General features: G+C 39.0%; 5 protein-coding genes across 5 annotated transcripts; 4 read left to right on the top strand and 1 right to left on the bottom strand.

Moving 5' to 3' along the window:
• Nucleotides 1–103: 103 nt before the first annotated feature.
• VTP21DRAFT_7650 (uncharacterized protein) lies at nucleotides 104–2,084 on the top strand (the record flags this gene model as incomplete). Its single annotated transcript, XM_069398415.1, has 8 exons — nucleotides 104–323; nucleotides 390–546; nucleotides 608–705; nucleotides 772–896; nucleotides 964–979; nucleotides 1,039–1,157; nucleotides 1,234–1,616; nucleotides 1,697–2,084. 8 exons carry the CDS (start codon nucleotides 104–106, stop codon nucleotides 2,082–2,084), a joined length of 1,506 nt encoding a protein of 501 aa, XP_069246443.1.
• A 1,016-nt stretch (nucleotides 2,085–3,100) lies between these two features.
• On the top strand, nucleotides 3,101–4,943 carry VTP21DRAFT_7649 (uncharacterized protein; the record flags this gene model as incomplete). Its single annotated transcript, XM_069398413.1, has 5 exons — nucleotides 3,101–3,177; nucleotides 3,245–3,437; nucleotides 3,507–3,575; nucleotides 3,670–3,913; nucleotides 4,012–4,943. 5 exons carry the CDS (start codon nucleotides 3,101–3,103, stop codon nucleotides 4,941–4,943), a joined length of 1,515 nt encoding a protein of 504 aa, XP_069246442.1.
• A 628-nt stretch (nucleotides 4,944–5,571) lies between these two features.
• VTP21DRAFT_7648 (uncharacterized protein) lies at nucleotides 5,572–17,748 on the bottom strand (the record flags this gene model as incomplete). Its single annotated transcript, XM_069398412.1, has 41 exons — nucleotides 5,572–5,925; nucleotides 6,001–6,447; nucleotides 6,524–6,784; nucleotides 6,848–6,914; nucleotides 6,995–7,138; nucleotides 7,211–7,346; nucleotides 7,416–7,542; nucleotides 7,614–7,706; nucleotides 7,781–8,053; nucleotides 8,121–8,327; nucleotides 8,387–8,588; nucleotides 8,658–8,854; nucleotides 8,913–9,023; nucleotides 9,086–9,195; nucleotides 9,252–9,385; nucleotides 9,444–9,564; nucleotides 9,623–9,822; nucleotides 9,882–10,041; nucleotides 10,097–10,165; nucleotides 10,226–10,508; nucleotides 10,566–10,742; nucleotides 10,811–10,942; nucleotides 11,006–11,104; nucleotides 11,161–11,277; nucleotides 11,341–12,705; nucleotides 12,772–14,136; nucleotides 14,206–14,982; nucleotides 15,045–15,225; nucleotides 15,280–15,551; nucleotides 15,613–15,726; nucleotides 15,786–15,974; nucleotides 16,039–16,172; nucleotides 16,235–16,304; nucleotides 16,371–16,520; nucleotides 16,584–16,652; nucleotides 16,724–16,822; nucleotides 16,877–17,100; nucleotides 17,174–17,273; nucleotides 17,329–17,441; nucleotides 17,509–17,586; nucleotides 17,652–17,748. The coding sequence occupies 41 exons, from the start codon at nucleotides 17,746–17,748 to the stop codon at nucleotides 5,572–5,574; spliced, it is 9,618 nt and encodes a 3,205-aa protein (XP_069246441.1).
• A 173-nt stretch (nucleotides 17,749–17,921) lies between these two features.
• Nucleotides 17,922–19,913, top strand: VTP21DRAFT_7647 (uncharacterized protein; the record flags this gene model as incomplete). Its single annotated transcript, XM_069398411.1, has 8 exons — nucleotides 17,922–17,937; nucleotides 18,118–18,296; nucleotides 18,377–18,568; nucleotides 18,632–18,739; nucleotides 18,801–19,043; nucleotides 19,105–19,222; nucleotides 19,286–19,392; nucleotides 19,464–19,913. The coding sequence occupies 8 exons, from the start codon at nucleotides 17,922–17,924 to the stop codon at nucleotides 19,911–19,913; spliced, it is 1,413 nt and encodes a 470-aa protein (XP_069246440.1).
• A 641-nt stretch (nucleotides 19,914–20,554) lies between these two features.
• Nucleotides 20,555–23,548, top strand: VTP21DRAFT_7646 (uncharacterized protein; the record flags this gene model as incomplete). The annotated part of the gene is made up of 12 exons (XM_069398410.1): nucleotides 20,555–20,848; nucleotides 20,904–21,068; nucleotides 21,142–21,388; nucleotides 21,444–21,567; nucleotides 21,637–21,724; nucleotides 21,786–21,886; nucleotides 21,944–22,024; nucleotides 22,093–22,264; nucleotides 22,326–22,425; nucleotides 22,482–22,738; nucleotides 22,799–23,131; nucleotides 23,192–23,548. 12 exons carry the CDS (start codon nucleotides 20,555–20,557, stop codon nucleotides 23,546–23,548), a joined length of 2,319 nt encoding a protein of 772 aa, XP_069246439.1.
• Between the last annotated feature and the right edge of the window lie 251 nt (nucleotides 23,549–23,799).

Genomic DNA, 23,799 nt, shown 5'->3' with positions numbered 1-23,799 from the left:
GATGAGAGATTCAGCGAAATTCGCCACCGTTATTTAAGGCGATGGAGGAACTTTTTGCCAAACTATTAAATTTTCTTCCCCACTCTTTTCGAATTCATTTGAAATGCTTAGGATTTCACGTACTACCTTCAACAAATTGAGCATTCGTGGGCTTGCGACTATTGCTCAGCGTAGCGCTTCGAATCAATACTCTGTTTCTCCTTATTTCCCAAATGAGCCTAGGGCACCTATAGTGAACACTAGCATTCCAGGAGCACGGGGCAAAGAGCTTCTCGCTTCGCTAGATAAGATGCAAGATACGCGTAGCATCTTAATGATGGCTGGTATGTAACTTGTACATGCATTAATCTAGCCCTATCATTACTTATTGTTGAATGGCTTTTGCATAGACTTCTCTAAATCCGTGGGAAATTATCTCGCTGGAGTAGATGGCGAGATGCTCCTTGATGTATATTCGCAGATATCTTCCATTCCAATTGGATATAATAGCCCTGCCCTTTTGAATCTTATTAATGATCCCGAATTCGTCACAGCCGTATGCAATAGGTTCAATTCTATATCTTGATATTTGTCGGCCTGGTTAACTGAACTTCGTTAATTCTATTAGACCTGCACTAGGCCTCTCGCCAAACTATGATTGGCCAAAATTATTAGAAGAATCGTTCATGCGCGTAGCACCCAGAGGTTTAAACAATATCTTTACTTGTAAGAAGATACTTGAATACTTCTCTAAATATTACATCTAGCCAAATAATGGTATTTGCTGTGTAGCTATGTGTGGCTCCTGCTCCAATGAGAACGCTTACAAGGCGGCATTTATTTTCTATCGCCAAAGACAGCGTGGTGAGCATGTCTCCTTCAGCGAAGAGGAATTGAGATCTTGTATGAAAAATCAAGTAATTATTGATATTATTCTCATTTTCTGATATAACTCTTTTAACCTCTTGTATTCTCCTTAATAAGCCTCCAGGGGCACCGGGTAATAATCCATAATATTATAAATATATGATTATTGTTAAACTGCTCTCCCTTCCATAGATCTTTCAATCTTAAGTTTTTCACACGCATTTCACGGACGTTTATTTGGAACTCTTTCCACCACGCATTCTAAATCTATTCATAAAATAGATATACCCTCGTTTAAGCACTGGCCTCAAGTATATAAATGCATATATCTTTTTCTGTGTCTATTCACATTTACTCTTCAATTTTTATCTATTCGGTTGCAAATAGGCGGACTTCCCGATGCTCAAATATCCCCTAAAGGATTATGAACAAGAAAATGCAGACGAAGAGGCACGTTGCTTAGAACAGGTGGAAACTATTATAAAATCCCGTAAAACTGGAGAGTCTCCGGTGGCAGCTTTAGTAGTTGAACCAATTCAATCCGAAGGCGGAGACAATCATGCATCTCCCGCATTTTTTCAAGGACTGCGTGAAGTGACACTGCGACACGGAGTCCTGATGATTGTGGATGAAGTGCAAACTGGTGTTGCAGCAACAGGAACGTTTTGGGCTCACGAAAAATGGGGACTGGAGACTCCTCCCGATATTGTCACTTTTTCAAAAAAGTTCCAGGCGGCAGGATACTACTATAGGGATGGGCTACGACCTAAGTAAGTCCCCAACTCTATTAGCACACATTCTTTAAATCAGTTATTTTGATATATTTGTGGAAACCTCTTTTGTTCTCCAGCCAACCCTATAGGATTTATAACACCTGGATGGGTGACCCGATGCGTACTTTCCAAGCAAGGGCCATTGTTAATGAAATTTTCGATAAAAATCTTTTACAAAATGTCCGTGAAATAGGCAATTATCTCTTTAAGGAACTCTCAGATCTAGCTGCCAAGTATCCAACGCTAATGCATCGTGTTCGTGGAGAGGGAACTTTTATCTCATGGGATTGCAGAGACTCTAATGCGAAGGACCATTGGGTAGTAGGGATGCGGAAACGAGGCATTAACATGGGACACTGTGGAGAATTAACTATCCGACTTCGGCCGATGCTTGTATTTCAAAAGAGACATGCAGATATCCTGTTGGACGCAATTGAGGATTATCTGAATTCTACAAATCATTAAGAGGAAAGGAAACTAATATTGAGGGGTATCGTTGATGTATCTAAGTTGGGTATATTATTTATCTGCAGACGAAACAATCGGTTTGTTCTGCAGAGATATCTAGTTCTTTGGTTTTAGCAGCCTCATCTTTGAATAATAATATGCGATTATCGGTGAATTAACTAAACTTAATGCCCATCCTCACACTTTTAGAATACGAATAAAAATAGGCCCAGGACTCATTTTAGGAGCGGTTGAAAGAATTTAAAATCCCGAAGCGTCTTTTATTCCAGCTACAGAATATCAACAGATGCACACAACTTTCCCCGTAATGAGCATCTTCCATTAACCTATATGTTACTTTTGAATATCATTACAAAATATCGGCCAGATTCACAAATCATCTGAAACGGAATTTAAGAATTGTAATTTGTTTGTTAATTTGTGAAACAATGAAATACGTCACAGAAACGAAGTAATTTTATTGGAGAATCTGGTCGAATCTACGTGTGACATCGGTTAGGGGTCAACGTAACCTCTAAATAAGGGAGGAGCCAGAATATAGGGGGGTTAGATGGTAACAAGGGCCCTCTTAGGGACATAATCATGCTTTTCGAGCCTTAGTCTGCTCACTATTTTTGCCCCCTTTTTTCCTATCTGTTTAGACAGCTCTTTAGCGCGAGATTTAGCGCGATCGGATTTTTATTTTAGATAGATTTGGTATAGCAGGTGCCACCAATAGACATGAAAGGTTAGACTTAACCCAATTTGTTCAAGCGTTCTTACAATGAGAAAGACGGCGGAAACGACTTCCTTTTTTACATTATGCCCCCCTCAATCAATACTTTCTCTTACTTTCCACATCCATTTTCTCCATCTCCTCGCTTCATCTTCGACCCTTAATTTATCTTAGTTCACTTCACTGCGAGTAAAATAGATTGTGTTAAAACACACTAAACTCATGTGGGTTGCGTAGCCTTTCTCTCGGTACTGATCAAAAACCAGGCTTAGTCTCTGAATTGATTATAGATGATAACATGGCAGATCCCATGGAGCGTATTGTTCGCAATCATAATACAGGTCCACCATCTGAGTTTGTTAAAAAGCTCTACAAGTAAGATTATAATTTCGATAGCTTCCAGTCAACATTGTTTTCTTATTATCTCTCTCCTCGTCGCAAGTATGCTTGAAGATAAGACCCATGTCGATATTGTATCTTGGGGGAAAAATCTTGATACCTTTGTTGTTCGCGATGCAACAGAATTTCAAAGTCGAATTCTGCCAAAACACTTCAAACATAACAATTTTGCGAGTTTCGTTCGTCAACTAAACAAGTACGATTTTCGAAAATTACGAAACCCAGAGAAAAATGGGGTAAGAAGCAGTTGCCTTGTCCTCTTCTATTACATTTATTAATAGAGATCCGTCTGGCTCGTATTTCAGAAGCAATCATGGGAATTTTACCATAAGAATTTTCGGTATGATCAAAAATTTAATCCAGATGCAATCAAGGTAAGCAGTAGAGAAATTTCTTGTTGTGCGGGTATTCCCTAGCCGCCTTTACACCCGCTGATGTTTACTCTAAATCAATTTCTTTTATATTCAGAGAAAATCCACAACTATCCGTAGAGGCTCCACAAATTCCGCCACGATCAAAGGACATGATACAGTGGCAAATAGTCAGGCCGAAATACAAACGTTGAGACGAACTCGTGATGAACTTCTCAATAAAATCAAAGAACTTCTAAAATGCTATCATTCATTACGCTATCAGTTGGAAGCTCTAGAACAAAAAGTGTCAGTACACGAGCATCTTCTCAACCAAATATTTTGCCTCTCTGATGATATGGGTAAATACATTTTCAAGAAACTCTTATAATAATATATATAGAATATTTTTATTATGTGGTTTCATTGTCCTTACCATCCTCTTGTTGGCGTATTTTAGGGAAACATACTTGTGAGCATTTTAATAACCAGAGCTTGTCTCATATGAAATTGGATAACAATTTAATCGCATCCATATCTCCGCTCGGAAACAGCGCTCCAAACATTGGCAAGAATATACAACCTTCGGCAGAATTTCGGCAAGCGTCGTCCTCGACTTTTCATAATAGCAACAATCTGTTACCCAATCCTCTGGAATATTCTTCGAGAAATTTAGAGGCACCTCGGCAAAAATTCGATAAATCTTTACACGAAAAGCTAAAACAACCAACTCTTGGCCAGAGTGATAAGTCGATAGACAACCGCTTGGAATTTCTCATGGAGTCCCCATCGAGTTTCGTTTCACCTAGTTTTGCTACTGTCAAGTGCGAGAAAATTTCACCCTCGACTTCTTCGGTTTCGGGCCAATTCTCTCCATCCTCCCCTCAAACCTCGAGATTACAGTCAACATCATATACTGAAACGGAATCCATACGATGGACACTTTTTCCAGTCCCACAAGAGAGTCATGATCCGCTCGCCCATGCCCACACGGAGCGCCCGAGTGTATCATCTACAATGGATTTTCAAATATTAACCGATTCCGCTACTTCGAATACCCTTTCAACTACAGCGAGCACTAGCACTATCAACAGTCTTACTGTACGCGGTTTTACGGAAAGCCAATCTATCACTGCTGATAAAGATTCGACAGACAATATTTTCTCACCACTCTCCTCTACAATCGCCACCTCTCCCAACTTATCTTTCCCTACGGATCTTTATGCACAGCACAATTCGGTTCGCTCTTTGAGCCCTTCGACTGGACCGAGTCTCATTCGCGTTCGCGGATTCTCCACAGAAAGTTCAGCGATGGAAGAGCTTCACTCAGATGGCCAACAGCAATCTCCGGCGACTGAGGATTGCTGGTTCTTGTCAGCAACACAGCGATAAATTATGTCAATATCTTCGCTTCAAAGCTTAGCTGCTTCAAATTTTGATATTGTTACCAATTTCAAGTGTCTCATTTGGATAATACTTTTCCTAAATTTCATACTGCATCTAGTTCTATAATTCGGAACATTGTGACCGCATCCCCTTCCTCTCGCATTTTATTTGTAAATTTCTTTCTTAATTTTATTGTACATTTGAACATTTGTTTTTAGAATAAACCCCATTTAATTCAACCATTATCCCAGAGTATTTATTACAATCTCTCCTTCGATAAGGTGAGTCAGTAATGAATACGCTCACCTAAACTTGAAGTTAGAGCGAACGTCTGTAAACGTTCTAAAAAAGGATTCGTAGCATGTAAAAGATTGATATTGTTCACTTCAGGTTGTTTGTTTGAATCGATTTTCATATAAACAAAAGCTTATTCCACTTAGAATGGAAATAAAACTAAATCTAGATAGACATCTTGTTACATGTAATTAGCTCTTAAAGCAATGAGTGGTCGGAGAGAAAACTTCAGGAATTAGCGAACTAAACTAGCTATGCGAAAAGAACGAAAATTAGGCAAATGAAAAAAGGCCATGAATTACATGAAAAATCCAGGACTTTTTTAATATAAAGCACATCTCTAGTCCTCTGGCCGACGGTCAGCATTATGCTGACGAATAACTTCCTCAATCTTCTGATAGAACCATCCACATTGAGGGTGGGGGATAGGCAGGAAAGGACCAGGTTCCCCGCCACGTAATTGCATTGCGATCCCCGTAGGCTCAAGCGTTATCGATTGTAGCTCTTTAAATGGCTCTTCCCATTCCACAGTTAACTTGCGCGTGCGAACAAGCATAAGACGAGTAGCAGTCAGCAATGCAACTACTTCATCAGAGCGCACAGAGCAGTGCGCAACATATTTCTCGTTGAAAAAATGGCCATTATCCAACTCTTTGAGCCAGCTCTGTCCAAGAGCTTCTCGTTGTGAATATGGCTAAAGTATAACAAATGGTTGATAACTAAGTCCAAAAAATAAAGATGGAGAAATATGTTAAATATATTCACTCACACGTAATATGCGATCCCTTCCAATGTGCCGTGGCAGTCTAACTCTCTCTATATCATTTGCATCAAAAACTGTAGTTGTATTACGAATTCCCTCCGACACGTTACTCGCCAAGTCCAATACTCCCACCACCGGTTTGGTGACGGCTCCAATCAATCCTTTGCCAATGCCCTTAAAGAAGCCGCCTACTCCTTCAGTTTCTGCACCTTCAATCGGCTTCTGTACGATCCCAGCAACTCCACTCGCAAAACTTGACACCAACTGGTTTGCGCCTTGAGTTACGCCATAGATAGCATGCTTTGGCCGATTCCGAACCATCGCCATTCGCCTTCGGTCTTGATAGGCCTTGTCCATGGTTGCAGCGGAGAGGCCTTTTCCGACGCTACCAGTGATTTTAGAAACGGAGTCACTGAGTCCATAAACGGTTTTTTTGAAGAAATTTGCGGTACCCTACAAAAAAAATTTTACAGTAAAAGTGGTAAATACACGTATAATTTAAACATTGTAGAAATAATATTAAGACTACCTTTGCTAATCCAATTCCCAAATCCTGTGGTCTGTCGGTCATGATGAAGCCTTGATATGGCTCATAAAACATCGCAGCTACACCGGAGCTCACATTATTGAAAAGTCCTACGGGGTTGCCCAGAAGATCTGCTGAGCCAATTATTTTATGCACTTGAGTGAAAAACTCCTGGCCATAATGGCGGCGAATTCGGTCAAAAAGTACGGGTGCGGTAACGCGGACATTCTCTACAATCAGAGAATCAAGGCGGATGGGGGCGTCCTAGAAGTTAAGGATGCGATAAATAATACTAATAGATGTTTAAAGTTGCATATAAAATTTTACGTTTATATTTCCGATTGCCATTGTAAGCACATTTAAGAAAAACATGACCGGGTTATGTGAGGTCGTTCTAAGCAAAAGCAAAATGAAGTTAGCATGTCTAATTAGAGGGAAATTAGAAAAGATTTTTAAGAATTGAGAAGTATTTACACTCCTTCCGTCACATTGATCCTTTCCGTGCGAACAAAAGATATGTTGAGTTTGATCGGTTGGATATGAAGGACCTCAAAATACAGTTGGACATCTCCTTCTGCCAATTTGGGTTCTGGAATCTCCATATTTTCATCGCAGAGCCTGGGAAAAATAAGTTTACATATAGAATGATAAATAAAATAGATATCACGTAATGAGAAATTGGCTAAATACTTTGCAGGTTCAACATTCCAACCTGGAATGTCGAGCTTAGTGAAATCCACAAGGGCAAATAAGAAATCTTCGTCCATTTCGAAGGATATTTCTTGGAGCAGTACAGAACAATATTTGAGATACATGACACCATGGGCTAAAAATATATGTAAATAAACAATAATAGTCAACTTATTGAACATATATTGAACGTTGCGTTACTTACACTCGTCCTTGACACGTATCAATGCACCGTGAAGCGTAGGATGACTTTCAGATTCTCTTCCGGATTGAGGAACTATTGATGGGTATAGTAAAATTGGATAGAGTCCGCCAAAGAGCTGATTGTCAATCTAAAAATTAAGCTCATAGGTGAGTCCTATATAAAGATATGCTGAACATGAATTAAAGTATATCATTATACCTGAATCCAGCGAATAACCAAATTAATGGATTGATAAAGCGTTGAGTCATCATATTTGATCTCAACATCTCGAAGTGTGGCATATAAAAGTTCCTAATGCATTTTCAAAATTGACATATCAAGTTGAGATTGTATCGCTTAAGTAACTTTAGTGAGGATTTCCATACCTGAGGCGACTTATTAATAAGTGAAATCCCAATTCCTGCCAGTTTTACAAGGACTCGAAAGTTGGTAACTGAATCAATGCTAACAACTTCGAAAGCATCCCGAAGATGCTCTCGGCTGTGGCTACTGCTTCCACTGATAGACATAGAAGAAAAGGAAGAAGAGAGCTTAGGACGATAGAGACTAGCCGAAGCTGTGTAATTGGACAGTTTAAGCACTTGGGTTGGTCCCTCTGCAATAACATCCATGGCTAATATTTCATAACCATAATCCGTCTATATAGAAAATGTATTAATCCAGAAATAGCCACACAATAATCTGTTAATTTCATATAATAATTACCGGATATCGGAAGGGAATCAGCGACCCAATCTCCTGGAAATTAATATGTCTTTCACGACCGTTTACATTTAAAACGAGAACTTTGTGTTTCGCAGCCGGATAGTCCCAAGAGTATTGAGCACTTTCGTTCGGGGAGAGCGAAAATTGGGGGAGATGTGCTCTCGATATCTGTACACCCGAATATGTTTCGGAAGATGCATGTGGGTCCTAAATTCGATAATATTATTCCATATAAGCAAGTAATTTTGTTGGAACGTTTTACTTACTTGCTGGTAAAAGATGACTTCTGTGCTAGAATTATTGTCAATTCGAAAAGGCCACTTCTCAGTTTCTTTACTGAATACTATAAACACCGTTGCTTCTTCTAGTAAAATCTCACAACGCATCAAAGTTAAATCGGAGGAGCGATTTCCATTCACTAATTTTATGTGCGCTCGACCGAGCTCTTGGATATTGAACGGTGCTGACCTACAATAGAAAATAAGTTTGAAAGCTCAGATGAGTGCTAATGCATAAAAAAAAAATGCATATATTTACCAAGGGTTATTTAAGCCTGGGAACTGTAGTACTAATTGCTTCTCTTGAGCTTGGCGCAAAAAATGAAGTGCTGTGCGACCGTGTGCAGGAAGATGCGACTTGGAAGCAGTGCCGGGCTCACGAAAGTTTAAGTCAGTATCAAGATGGTTCTGTAAAATGAAGCGCGGTGTAAAGGTGATCACTTTACAAAGTTTGTACTAGATAATATGCAAGCTTTAGTATTGCTCAAAATATATATAGATGGTTGACACATACTCTTCCTTGTCCTTCATGTACAGTGACACCAATATGAACCTCCTCAGAGCGTGGAAGTGATGAGGGAATGACTACCTCGATCGCTGTTTCGACTGCCTCAAAACTTAATGGCTATACAGACATAGAGTTGGTAAAACAAGAAATCTACGCTAGAAATATAATAATAGATTTACTTCACTCCACTGTGAGTTTCCAACTTGAATAAGTGCCCTGTTACGATGGTCTTTCTTCGGATAAGAAAAGAGAAAAGGGCGCTGCTGCTTATTTTGTCTGTTTGAAATTCCTTTTATAAAGTATTTAACATTAAAATAATCTTATACCAGTTCAAAAACAACTTACTTTGTCCGGCAACAAATTTGGGGGCCTGCAAAAATGTTTTTGACATGAAAGCCATATCCAATCCAGTCTTATTCAGCATAACATAAGGACAGGCTATGCTTAACTTCAGAGCACCCCCTGAATCGGGTATTTCACTAGTCAAAAATAATTTAGTTGCTAGATGGAGATAAGAAAATATTATGAATATCATACAAGTAATGGAGATCTAAATTAAGCTTCAGTCCATCAGGGTCGAGTAGTACTAGAGATTTATCAAGATCTAAGTCGTCTGCAGGTGTAGTGGAAATAATTGCAAACTCGCTTGGCCGATAAACTATGAAAAATATGAGATAATTTGGTTTGACTTAATCCCCAATTGTAATAAGAGTTACCGCTATACAGCACATTGACGCTCATTAATAATAAGTGAGACGTCTCTACCACGTGAAGAGGGAGGGATCCGCCTGTCTGCAAGTGATTGCTGAAGTCATGCTTAGTTGTTTTGTCAACCACACGAAGTTTTATATCATAAGGAAGAAGATTCTCGATTTCAAGCGGTGAGAAGAGACGTATGGTCATATATGGGTATCGTCTATATGTTGTTAGCAAAATTAGCCAAATGAATGCTCGCAAAGTAATGTTGCAACGTACTTAGCTAATGGATCTAGCTTATTATAACTCCCATGCACCTGAAATCGGAACGGAATATCGTCATGCTCTATTGGCATACATAATACAGACTTGATCCGATTCTCCTTTGTCAAATCGTGCCAGTATAGGCTCTGGCCGCACCATCCATATCCGAATCCAGCTGTTAGAAAAAAATTATGTAAAAAAAATATCAGTATTTAGGATGAACGTTATACCTTCAGGGCGTACACGAATTCGACTATGATACGAAAGTGAAATTGGTACTGGACATTTACCACCCGGAACTAATAAAAAATGAAATGTAAGAATTAAAGAGAGCTTGAAAAATACAATTAAAAGCGTACCGATCTTGTATATGTTTGATATATGGGTAGCTTTGGCATCTACCATCACCATTTCAACCGGTATATGGGTGCAATTTTCAACAACGAGCGTTGCACGGAAAGTCACAACCTTGATATTATTCTGAATTTTGATCTCACATACGAGTCGATGGGAAACTCCATGTGTTTTCGGCCTCAAAACATATAGATATTCACCCTCTCGATCGACTGGAATATCTTTTACAGATTCCCATTGTGCCCCATCGAACTGCAAACTTATCATGTTGTTACGTACTGCCGTGTTCTGTTTAATAGAAATGTAAAATTGGAAGTTGAACCTTAGAGTATTTATGAGATTTACCTCTCTTCGAACTCTCCAATCATCGAATTTCCAAGGCACATCTTGCTCATCTGGAATATTTTCAATATGGGTATCCTCTCTATTTCCATGGATGTTCGACCATACGAACATGCCGCAACCGGTGCGATTGCGGATAAGATAGGGTACTACAGGCCCACGGGTGGACCTTGGTGAAACCTTCCGAAGAGCAGGAGAATGAATAAAAGGAGCATGAATGAAAAAAAAAATAGAAAAAAAATATTTACATCCTTTTGTTTGTCCCAGGACATAAATGCCGAGAAGGCAGTCTCGACCAAAGTGTGAGAGATATTGATGTCAAGGCGGTCTCTTGACAAAATCTCCAAGTTTGTGCAGTCCGGAGCCAACGTGCGAGTAGCCTAAAAATAGTAGAAAGTAAATCAAATTTGATATTATTTAGAACAAATACGAGAAAAACTTGCATTAACATCAAACGTATATGGTTCAAGCAAAGGCTCCCATTGTGAATTTTTGATGTTAAAAAAATTTGCATATGTTGAAAATTGAGCATTGCAACGCATCTGAGAAAGACATGATTCAAGTCAATATTCTAAGTATAAAAGAATACGAATATTACCTCTCCTGACCAATTTGAGGCCTTAACATTGAATGGTTCAAAATATATATCAACCATAGGAAGTTCATGGAAATCGCCGATTAGAATAATATGCACACTCTCGAAAGATGCTTTAAACTAATGTGATGGAAATAAAGTATTAGTATTTGTCATCATTAAATGAAAAAAAACGTCACTAACTGTTTCGGTTGAGGTTAGGATATATGGCTCTTTGTGCTTTTTTCTTACTTCTTCTAGAGGTGAATAATCTAACAGCTTGTTCGATTTTGAAGAGTCAGTGAGGGGGCGATTCTTTTTCTCTTGTTGAAGAGTTCTGTGTTTGTCCCCCCAAAGCTGCAACTCAGCTGCCTTGTTTATAATCCCCAGAATTAACATCATATCTCGATACGAGAGCCTAAATATTAAGGGCTGCACATTCGCTACGATATTTGTCATTTTCCGCCCTAAACTAAGACCACTTGACATGGATAATCGAGTTTCCATTGACAGCACAATATCGAAGCCCTCAATCAGCCTAAGAGTAGTTTCTTCACGCATATCCATGCGACACAAGAACATACCAATATGATCAATTTTGAGAGACGTGAGCTCATGCTGTTGAGAAAGGACCATTTGGCGTGCCGAAAGGAAAAATGCATCAGAGCTTAAATTTTCGGCATCATCTATGAGGATGAGCTCCATATCGACGATATTAAAGCGATAAGAGAAAGAGCCAGTGGGGGATTGCGATGCAACCAAGTGTTGATGGCTGTGCCTCCCTCCAACGATATATTCAGTTTGGATTGACTTGGCTTGGTCTGCACTGTATTTATGTGGCCGATTTTGCTTCTGCTGATATGAAGGTGGGCAATCCTCTTGTGCTTGTGGATTAGTAAAGGGTGCAGTGAAAAAATTTTTCAATGAAAATATATAGTCCAAAGCAAATATGACCTTAGGACTATCAATTGTCATCACCATTTCCACATTTTGTCTTGGTTGCTGCTCTCCAGATGAAGGTATTATCGGCAACCATTGCACATTGGCCATGAACTGTGGCCCTTCATGACTCACTGCTGGCATTATTTCGCGGTACTGGCTGCTGATATATTGCCTTGTATCGTTGACATTGAGAGACTGCACCTTAAATTCCGCATTCATAGAAGAATCAGTAAGTATTTTAAGCTTAATATCCGTATTGCTTAACCATAGCCGACTTAGCGAACTGGAATGAGAATTTCTAGCATTAGTACCAGTTTCATGGCTTAGATCGCGATTAATTCGAAATATCTCAAGAGTAATAATTGGAATTTGGAAATTGAAGTCGATACTAGTCCAAATTTTACTTGCGCTGATCGTTTTGCTCTCTCCTATAGATTTTGTTGAACTATTGCTGTGATTTCGTGATCTAACATCAGTCTCAGCACTATCCAGCTGCAGTTTAATATGCTCTGATTCAGTGGTTGAACTTCCGTAGAAAGTACGTGTGACAATGTTTGCAATGTCAAGCAGAAAACAATACTGTTTTTCGTCCAAGTTCATGCGTACCTCTGACATTTGACCAATAATCTAGCAATGAAAACAGTATATTAATATCATTAAAATAACGATAGAGCAAGCATGAGTGCTATCTACTTCTCTATCAGGACGGTTGACTTCTTCGATACGCTCAGCATACATAATATCAAGCTCAATATCGACGTCCTCAATAATGTTCAAGCTGGACCATGCCCCTTCACTGTGTACGCCTATATCCCTCGGGTTGAAAAACTCGGATCTTAATCGTATATGTTTCAACCCAATCCGTGTATGCTCCAGCCATCGGCCTGGTCCTAACTCATCCTCTGCAGCAACAAATCCATTCACTGCCGTGAGCTCGCCTAAATGAGCAACTACTGAATCTGCTCTCTCTCCAGGATGCTTGGGGAAAACTACAACAGGAGCTCTCCATAATATATCAAAATGAAACTTATTATTTCTCGTATCCTGCAAATGCTGAGTGGACTGAATTGCACGCTCTCGTGCATTGTCATAAAATGTTTTCATCTCCGCAAATCGCCCGAAGAATTCAAGCAATTGACGAACTGAATCCTCAATAAATAAAACACGTGCTGTCCCTATACGAAGTAATAGACTAGTGTCGTAGCCGGGATAATTCTCATGGCGGGAATCATACGATTCGTAGCTTAAGTCGGCGAGATCCTCCTCGCCCTGTTGGAAAGTAATGAGAGGGGGTGCGGAGGAGTTAATGTCGTCGTTAAGAGTGAAATCTCCGAGCTTGACCCTAATGCAGTTGTAATTCGGGTGTGTAATTACGGAAATATTGCCATGGGATAGAGCCGCAGTCGCAAGATGCTGACCATCGTTGTTGAGAATGAGATTAACACTTTCCATACGGGTGCGAATGCGGAACTTGCCCGGATGTATCTCTTCAACATTTTGCTGTGATAGTTGGGGTTGAGATTTTGATTCACGATCCAATTGAGCATATTTTGAAGGCTCAGTAGAAGAATTCGACTGTGGTGAATCCGGGGTAGCAAAAGTGTTGAGGATAAAATTATAGAGCGTCAGGATGCTGTCCCGCGTGACGATTATATTAATAGTAGAAAGAGCAATATCAATGTTTTGATTATATCCATCGTATTTTGTGGTGAGTTCCGGCGAATCATTCAGCAAGTTCGTGAAAAGGAATTCTACTAAATCACGATCTTTATCGCAGCCACTTTCTTTACCGATAGGTTGAGAAGTGACTAATTGTCCAAATATATCCCCACTTGCCACCATTAGATCCTCCACAACAAGATCCTTAAGGGTCATACGAATTGAAGTATCATACGGACGATGAATCAGAGAGAATCCAAAACGATCTAGAATCAATTCTGCAAGTACAGTTTCGGAATTGGGATCTGCATCATTTGCTTCACGGAGGGAACCTGTAAACTTTTCTATCTCAAAGCTAAATTCAAATAGCTTTTGATTAATTCGAGGAGCATTAGGAATCTAAATATGCATTATTAAAAATTAACATCGCAATATTTTGTAAATGAGCCATTTGAATATATTATATACCTTATTATCAATATATCTCTTCTCATTTCTGCTCTCACCGGAGCCTTTCATTATGTCCTTAAATCCCTCCTTCATATCCAAGTTCTCTTCTTCGGACTCTTCTTCTTCCCAAATCGGTTTATTCTCTTGCATGAACGTAAGCCTTTTAGCACCTTGCCGTTTCCTCCCCATATCACCAGTACTCATTTCTATGTTGGTCGATTTTCCCTCTTCTGTCTTGGGGATGATAATGTCCAACAAGCGTAAGAATGTCTTGTATTTACGATCGGAAAAATTCATCCGTAAGAGTGGTAAATTCCCTGTAATGCAGCACCGTGTCAAATATGGTGATTGGGGTAAGATAGAGAGAGCGACCACGAAAGAGATGCTGATCTTTTCCAATACGTGCAGACTCCGCTCGGCATCTGGTTCTCGAATTTGTTTTAGGCATGCTTCAAAAGAATGTCCCACGAGTAATTGAGCTGCAGATAGCTCAACGTTAAAGCGGTCATACATAAAACTTTCGAGGCGTTCAGCATCCACCTCTGAAAAATGGTCGCCTTGCTTCTTTTTAATTTCGTCGATTGCGGATTTCTCCACTAGGTCAGAAGTGATATTGATATGACCCGCGTCCAGCACGGCAATCATTGTATCCCTATTTGTGCAATTCTCTGGGATTATTATAACAGGTGCATCCATATCGACGTGTAAGTTTATCGTGCGATGCTCTTCAAGGACAAATTCAAGACTAGCACGAGTTTGTTGTTTGATATCTTGAAATGTATCACCAGCCATTTCCTATAAATATTTTAGAAGAATATTAGTATTCGCCGCAATTCGTGCCAAAAAAGTAAGCATACAAGTAGCGTGTTAATGGACTCCATACTGTGCTCGGGCGGAGTGAAAAATCCATATACGCTGTTGATAGCATTAACATTATAAATGATCTCCAAGTGTCGCATTCGTATCGAAACAGAGTTATCTGCTTGCTTATTGATGGGATTATGTTCGTAGATAATTGAGAAAAATGGCTCGTTATACCTAAATATTGTTATCATATCACTGAGATGAATTAATTGGGAGATATATACATACTTTTCATCAATTTCCATCTGCTTTCGCTCTTCTTCAGGCTCTCGCTCCTTTACTCTAATTAGTTGTGGATAAACAGTTCCCTCAGTTGTTCCATCATTTAAAGTTAAATCGCCAAGTGTCATGGTTGTTTTAAACGAACTCTCGCGATGAATAATGCCCGCACTGAGATCATCAAAAACTAAAGATAGTATCGTGTGGCTGCACTGATGTGGATCCTTTCTAAGAGAGAATGAACCAGTTTTTAGCTTAGCGTTACATGAGAAGCGGATTGCCTAGAAAAAGCAATTTAGTGGGAAATATGGAGGAAAAAAAAAACTATTATGAACCGATTACATCTTCTGGTATTTCAATTGCTTCCGCTGCAGCCTGACGTTCATCCCATTCTATGGCTTCATAAAATTCTTGTTTTTGTTGCTCACTCACTACGGTTTCAGCATCATTTTCACTCTATAAAGTAAAATGTTATACGATGCATGTACAACTAGTGAAAGTAACAAATAACTTACTGAACCCTCAATTTGACTTCCATACCACCAACCAAACCAACTGTTTTGTCGCGCTTGTTCTTGAGCTTCTTTTTCTCGTTTAGCAATTTCAACTCGCGCCTTCTTTAAATGCGACTTCGCAAGTGAGCGGAAAAATCGAATATCTTCAAAATCCCATTTCCATTCCAGGTCTCGAAGACGTTTTAGATCCTAGTTTATAGGTAAAATTTTTCATTAGCAAAAGCTTAATAATTTGAAAAAATATGTAACCCACTTCCTCTGAGGCTCGCTCTAATTTAGAGTTTGTATATAAGGCTATATATTCTCGTCGATCGTCCCGCCTCTCTCGAATATAATCCCATGTCCAACGCCGATTTCTTTCATGAATCTCGGAAATAATACAATCACCTAAAGCAATAGCAAATTATCAATACAGTATAACTAGGCAGTGCAAAGCAATAAAAAAATACCTGCATATTTAAACCATCGGCTTGGATTTGATGTGGGAGTGATTTCATCGGGTGGTCTTAATTTTCGGTACTAAAGAATTGTTGAAATATAAATATCAATGGAATTCATCCATCCAGGATATTACAGTATAAATACCTGCGCTTGCCTCATGTAGCTGTGGAACAAAGATGCCATTAGTAGTGCATCCCTGTATTGTTCATCATCTATAACGAAGCCAAGCTCTTCGAAAAGCAAAGTTGCCTCGGTTTTAGGCACTTCACGTCCGTATCTTTTGTGAAGTTTGACCTGAAGGAATAAACCAAACAAATTTGCATATAGGCTCAAAACATTATAGATAAAAACTTGTACCTTTCCAGTGCCCGATACAGGTTTCAACACATATTGATTCTCTTCAGGAATATTCCCAGAGGTTGCAATCTAGCAGTTTGAAACATTAAAATTATTCTATTTCGTATAGTATCGATTGCTAGTTTTCTTATAATACATACTAAGTTCATAAAAACTTTAATTGCTTCTTCAAGTGGCATACCCTCTAGTGATCTTGAATCTGTGTTCCAATATACAGCTAAAGAACCTAAGGTTACAAGCTAATAATTAGATTAGCAACAAATCCGTTTAAACCAACTAGCATATATATATACTTTGTGAATTGTGTTTGTCCCTTGTTCAATAAACATCGGACTCCATTCTTCGTCCGTAGATACGGCGGAGAGCTCTGATAGCGTTAACCCTACCGAAAACGGATGGCCTGGTGTGCTTATCCTGTCCTCGTACCGAATGTGTATATTTTTGATTGATATTTGAAGGTTGTCGGCAATTTTTGTAATAAGTTGGTTAAGAAATGAGGCGTTTTTCTGGTCTTCTTCTATGGCGGCAATTGTTTAAAGGTAGGATAATGATGTGATACGCTCAAAAAAAGTGCTGCAAATTAACCATACCTTGCGATGAAACGGATGATTTTGTACTGAGCAGTTCCCAGTTGGTGAGCTTCTCTTGCTTACGCCTCTGGAGACCTTCCTCCTCCTCTGCTGCGTTGAACTAAGAGAAAATAGATTGATATGTGTGACAAGAGAAAAACCAGAAAAATACTCACTGAACTCTCTGCTTTCGGAGCAGCAAGCAAGTATACATCGTTGATGTTAATCTTCACCGGCTGACCTTTTAGATTCGACCAAGGTATGAACATGGTCAACTCACCAAGATGACCTTAATTGCAAAGCAGAGCATTCGAATTCACATCTATTGACATTCCAGCAACAATATATGCCCTTACCCTCCTTAACATCGACAGGTAGGCTGAACTTTTCGAGTGCTTCCTTCTTCAATTGCAAATTCCGTAAAATAACCTCACCTAATAAATAAGTATATCCATTCAATTCCTGAGCAACACGGCCATTGTTTGAAAAAGTCATCCACCTGTCCATATTGCAATATTAAGCTGCTGATAATTTAAGTTTGCCACATACGCGCCCAAAAAGCGGTTGAGCAGATTGGCAGCAAGCGATTCTAACATGTTTCCTGGATTAAAACATGGAGACTATGCTGTCTTCTGTACTTAACACGCCGTCATTGATTTTAATAGCCCGAATAAATTTCAAGTAGAATGTAGCGCAGCATAATGTGGGGATAATAAAGTGCAAGTACTAAACTCGAGTTTGAGCTCATTAAGCTGTCAGAAAAGAAAATATGGGAGAAGATAAGGGTATGTATTGCCGCATGGATGAATTACCATAGAATATTTTTAAATTTAAGTATCCTTTCCCGTTAACATATTGGTACTTCTAAAATACTGTAAACATCATTTGCGAGCTTTTTTTTTGTCTTGGAATTCTTTTTTTTTTTATAATTTCCTGTCTTAATCATTATTATACTTTTTTTTTAGCACAAGACGACATCGAGCAACCTTTCCAACCTTTTCATTGTGATTCATGCGGTTTCAACGTCACTGATACTGTTCGGATCCGATGTGCTGAATGTCAGGATTTTGATTTATGTGTGACATGCTTCAGCAAAGGCAAAGAAGTTGGCCAGCACAAGAACTGGCACGATTATCGCGTTGTTGTGAGTGTTATTAATCTTACTGATATAAGGATCAATAAGGACTATTTTTTTACTTACTATATTCTTGACCGCTATCACAGAGCAAGCCAGCATTTCCCATTTTTGATGCAGATTGGGGCGCAGACGAAGAGCTTCTGCTTCTACAAGGGCTAGAGAAATTTGGGATGGGGAATTGGAAAGCTGTGGCAAAGCATGTTAAGACACGAACGAAGGAAGAATGCGAGAAACATTATCTAGAGATTTATGTGAACAGTGATAAATGGCCATTACCAGTATAGTTTAATAATATCCTGAAATATACTGACATGGACTTTAAAAAAATTTCTTTATTGTAGAGAACTATCTCTTCTTTGGATGGTATTGATCTTGAGGAATTCCATGCGCGGAAGCGACAGCGCCTAGAATCGTTTGCAAAGCAACCACCAGATTTAAACCGTAGCAAAGTGAATATAATATATATACTTGTAGCAATATACCTAAATTCTAAACTACTTTTTCTACTAGCCTCTTTCAAGTCAGCCGACAAATCACGAAATAGGAGGATACATGCCTGGCCGGAAAGAGTTCGAGACGGAACATGAGAATGATGCAGAGCAATGCGTAAAGGATATAGTATTCACCGAAGAAGATACCCCAGAGGAAACCGAACTGAAAGTTGCTGTCCTTGAGATTTTCAATCACAAAATCGATAAGCGATTAGAACGTAAACGATTTATATTCGACCGCGGACTTCTCAACTATAAAAAGGTGTTGCAATAATTCAATGATAAACTCGTATTGTCTTTACTCACTCTTCTCTTGAATGCAGAATGTTGCAGAAGAAAAGAAGCGTACTAAGGAAGAACGTGATCTATTTAACCGATTGCGACCGTATTCCCGAGTACAAACTGCAGGGGATTTTCAGAAATTTGTTGATGGCCTTCTCAGTGAGATTTAATTTATTAATCCGGCATGTGATAATGATATTGATCTTATGGCTAATTTTCTAGATGAAATGAAGCTTCGAGAACAAATTACCAAACTTCAAGAATATAGACAAAATGGTATAACCACGTTGTCTGCGGGTACTCAATATGAGCGAGATAAAGCACAGAGAGTAAATTTTTCTATCTTTTTTGTACAATTTATTTTACCTTTCTAATGTATTTTAATAATACGTAACTCTAGCAATCCAATCTTAAGTCACTGCTGGCGTCTCAAAATTCCTTTAGCGAAAGACAGCAATCCCGCAAGGCAGCGTATCAGCCACCACCGCCCCCTCGAGCTATTGAGGAATCTAACCACGCACGATCTACCACCCCAAAACCCCTCGGTCGCAAACCTGCCAACCCATTGAATATTTGGGAGGCCGACGGCGTCCACCTACTTACTCAAGACGAACAAAACCTATGCTCCACTTTGCGAATTATGCCAAAACCCTATTTGGTCATTAAAGAAACGATCCTCAAGGAGTATGCACGTTTAGGTGCGCTTCGACGGCGACAAGCAAGAGAATTGATCAAAATTGATGTAAACAAGACAAGCAGGATCTATGACTTTTTTGTGGAAATGGGATGGGTTCGGCCTCCTGGGCACACAACTCCAGCCTCATCTTTGAAAAAGGAGGTTTCTGCCTAGTTTATATATATTTTCGCTGATTAATCCTGTAGAAAAACTTTTTATTTAGTTGTAATTTTTAAAACTTTTTTTTCTTTATCTGGAACTCTTTTCTAGCGAGTTGCATTTTTCCACTAGGGAGTCCTAGCATGCTTTTTTTAGCTCAAATTCAATGTCAATTATCTATTACCAAATCCCGGGTTTTCTTCGAGCTTTAAATATTTACTAGTTTATGGTTTCAATATAAGAAAATAATAAATTTTACTCCATAAATACCGGTGAAATGGAAAAAGTGCAAATCTCTTTCTCCATAATAAGGATGAATACTTTTCTTGCATTTTCTCATTGAATCTCTTAGCTGAATTCGAGTATATAATAATGAATATATACTGTCCACTTATATTAAAGCTAATGTACCTAATAGCAGTAAAGACTTTTATTAAATACGAGAATTTCTCTGATATTTAAAGAATATATTTATGAAAAATACAAATTCAACTAGAGTCAGGGTGAATTTATACTATAAACCTCTGATGTATTTGATAGTTAACTCTAAATCAAACTATATTACTTTGTTTACTCTGAAAAGATAGTCACACTTTAATTTATTCTCGAGAGCCTAGGTAGGAAATTGTTGGAATCTATTTTAATACTAATTCATCATGGCAGATCTGCTGCATCACCTTCTTACATCCTATATCGTGGACGATAACCATATAGAAGAGTATGTACCATTCATCCTTTCATGCCTCCGCTTGCGCCCCCTGCTTTTTTCCTCGTCCCAATCCTCTACACAACACAAATGGTCTACTCGCCTCAATTCGCTTTTACAATCAAAATGTGCAGGAGCACGCTGGTCAGCTATATGTTTGGTCCGTGTGACTGCCGAGCAATCTGAAGAATTATATACGGAGAATGTAGTAGGGTGGTGTTCTGCATTACTCGGGATTATGGGTGTAATTATCCTTTTATTTTATGGTATTTTAAGATATTTATATGCTCTCAAATTAGAGACCCGAGCCCATTGTTACGCTTAAGGAAGCGATGGAAACACTTACATTTCTTATTTCAAAAACTCAAAACCGCCCTGAATTACAGCGCGAAGTAACTACAGTATACCTTCCTAAGCTCAACTCTTTGATGGTCGACAGCCTAAGAATGAACGCCGAGTTAGTGGTAATTACCTGATACAATATGAATAGTTCATTTTATTTTGCAAATGTTTTCATGATATTTCTGACAAAACTAGCCCACCATTCTCCATTCCCTCTCGAAGTTTTTCACACTCTTCCCTACCACGTGCCGCCCAATCTCAGAGAAGACCCAGACTCTTTGTTTACAATATCTCGATGGTCAAACCGACCCAGCTCTTTTAGAGCACGCTGCGCAATGCCTGGCGACTACTACTAAGAGTGATACCTGGAGAAATATATTGTTAAAACTGGTGGGGTCCGCGAATGAGATACTTGATAGGCTACTGGACACCATAGAAGAGGGTTAGTGTGCAATTTCATTTTTGGACTTGTCACATGGATTAACTCCCTCTATCAGAAAATTCCTCAAAACAAATAGATCGTTTTCAACTCCCTCCTGTTGCCCTTGATTACATTATCGGATTTCCAATTTTGTTGACGCGTTTTCAAGCTCTAAGTAAATCTATTGTGAAATTTTTAAGGTAGGATATTCGATAGTGTAATGGACAATTCCTTGCGTATCTAAAAACAAGCATGCTTTCTAATCCCAGTATTAAAACTTTGGTGGCCGTGCAAGTACCAATGGGACCTCTAATAGATTTGATCTGTCGAGTATTTAATGTATACGAAGGATCTCTAGTAAGTTGAACTGTGAGTTGAGTAATAAGATTCAAATTCGGACTGTTTCCATGCTATGTAGATGTCGGAAAACAAAGATAAAGCTGAATATTTGACTATGCTGTGTTGCATTCCCATGCTCCATTTACATGCCAACGAGATTTTGGTTTCTATGATACTATGGTAAACATAGATTTTTAATGCGGTAGACATTCTTACTAATTATATATTCACATTTAGCTGTGGAGATCATATGCTGAGATATTCAAGTTTGATATCTAGTATTCTTCTGAGACTTCTTTCTCAGAACGTAAAGCAAAAGTGAGTGTCCATAATATACATTTTTTCAATTGAATAACCAATCAGCTCTACCTAATCATTCTTCGCAGTACAATTCGCGTATCAGTCTATCGTACTCTCTCACTCTGTATTCAAAGATTTGGCATCTCTTTTGCTGAATCAATATGCACATCAGTCGTCGTGCAATTGCTCGAGGATTTGAAGCTACCAGAAGTAGCCTCTACTATAGAAGCCGATTTGGTACAGACTGGAGCCGCCAAGGTAAAGAATAGTCGACCCTCTTTAGATACAATCAATATATAATAACCCATTGAATCATCAGAATAAATCCAACAAGAAACGCAAAATCATCACTAACTCGGATGCAATCGCAGCGAATATTGAACCACCCAACATCCAGCTTCAAGTGGCTGTACTAGAAGGTAGTATTCTCTTTCTATTCTTCGGCTACATCGCAAACTGATCACTCCTTTTTCAGTCTGGCAAGCTCTCCTCCATAATACTAGCTCTTCAATTCCTCCTGCAGCTCGCCAAACCATCGACCAAGTGGTTCTAACCTATGTAACACTTGCCTCTCAAGATCCTACCATCGCACCCCATATTAACACCCAGCTGAAGAAGGCGCTGTATGCATCCCTGTCAGCCTCCGTACAGTGCCCTACAGAAGGGGTTGCAAGCATCGTATCACATGCAGTTAGAATATTCACCGCAGGAATTAATGATTCTTGTTGGGAGGTAGGGCTTGATATGGCCCGAATTGTAAGAAAAGTAATCTGAGCCTTATTTATATTATAGTTGCAAAACTTTTGCGCTCAAGCGCTCACTATCTGTGATCTTGTCATCCACCCTCCTCTGCCACCGCTCCTTCGCCAAGCGAATCATACTAGCAACAAATCAAAAAATGAGGTTAGCGGATCAATTCTCTTGGAAACTACGGTAAAGCAGCCAATCTTCGTAAGACAAAAGGAAATCGTCCAAAAAGCCTCAACTATGGTTGTGGAATCTGGCAATGAATCCAACCGTATGGATATCAAAGATACTGAAATGAGAGAAAAGGTAGATGCTACTGCTACTCTCAACCAAGAGCATTCTCAAACAATTGAAAATCCTGTAACTGAAGAGAAAAATGTATGGCTAGATTTGCTTCTAACACTTTTTTAACGATTAGTCCTAATCTGTGCATTTAAGGTTCAGAATATAACCGATTTTAAGAATAGAAAAGCTGCAATGCCTACTGTTCCTCCGGCAACGTTTTCTGCTCCCAGTCTCAATCTTACTTCAACTCCTACTCAACCACCTAGTGAACCATTACAAGCACAAGATCAGATGCAAGTAAAAAACAACCGACCTTCCTTATCTGAACCTAAAGCTATCCCAGCCCCCTCCATCTCGGCCACAGCGCAAGTTCAATCTAAACCTGACCCCCTTCAGCAAAGGGAGAGGCCAGCTACACCTACCCTTGAGAATTCAAATAGTGCCGAAGAGAGTGATGATGACATTGTGATGGAACCTCGTGGAAGCGATGAAGAATTATCCGACTGGTGAATTTTAAAATAAAGAGAATTTGTATTTCTTGTATAGCCTACCAATGACAGAAAATATTATTGATAATAATAGCATAATAGCAATATAAGGAGAAGAGAAAGGGAGAGGAGGGGAAAAAAAAAGAAACAAAAGATGAAAAAACATAAACAACAACAAAAGAAATTGTCCCGTTTAAACACGTAAAACTGTATAAAATTTTCAATAATATAACACTTTGGAATTGAAAAAAAAAAAAAGCCTTTTAAAACTGG

This window comes from Calcarisporiella thermophila (assembly GCF_041956535.1).
Source record: "Calcarisporiella thermophila strain CBS 279.70 unplaced genomic scaffold VTP21scaffold_31, whole genome shotgun sequence".
In the NCBI taxonomy this organism is placed as follows: Eukaryota; Fungi; Calcarisporiellomycota; class Calcarisporiellomycetes; order Calcarisporiellales; family Calcarisporiellaceae; genus Calcarisporiella; species Calcarisporiella thermophila.
The sequence above is the reverse complement of the archived record's forward strand: the minus strand, read 5'-3'. Positions and strand labels throughout refer to the sequence as shown.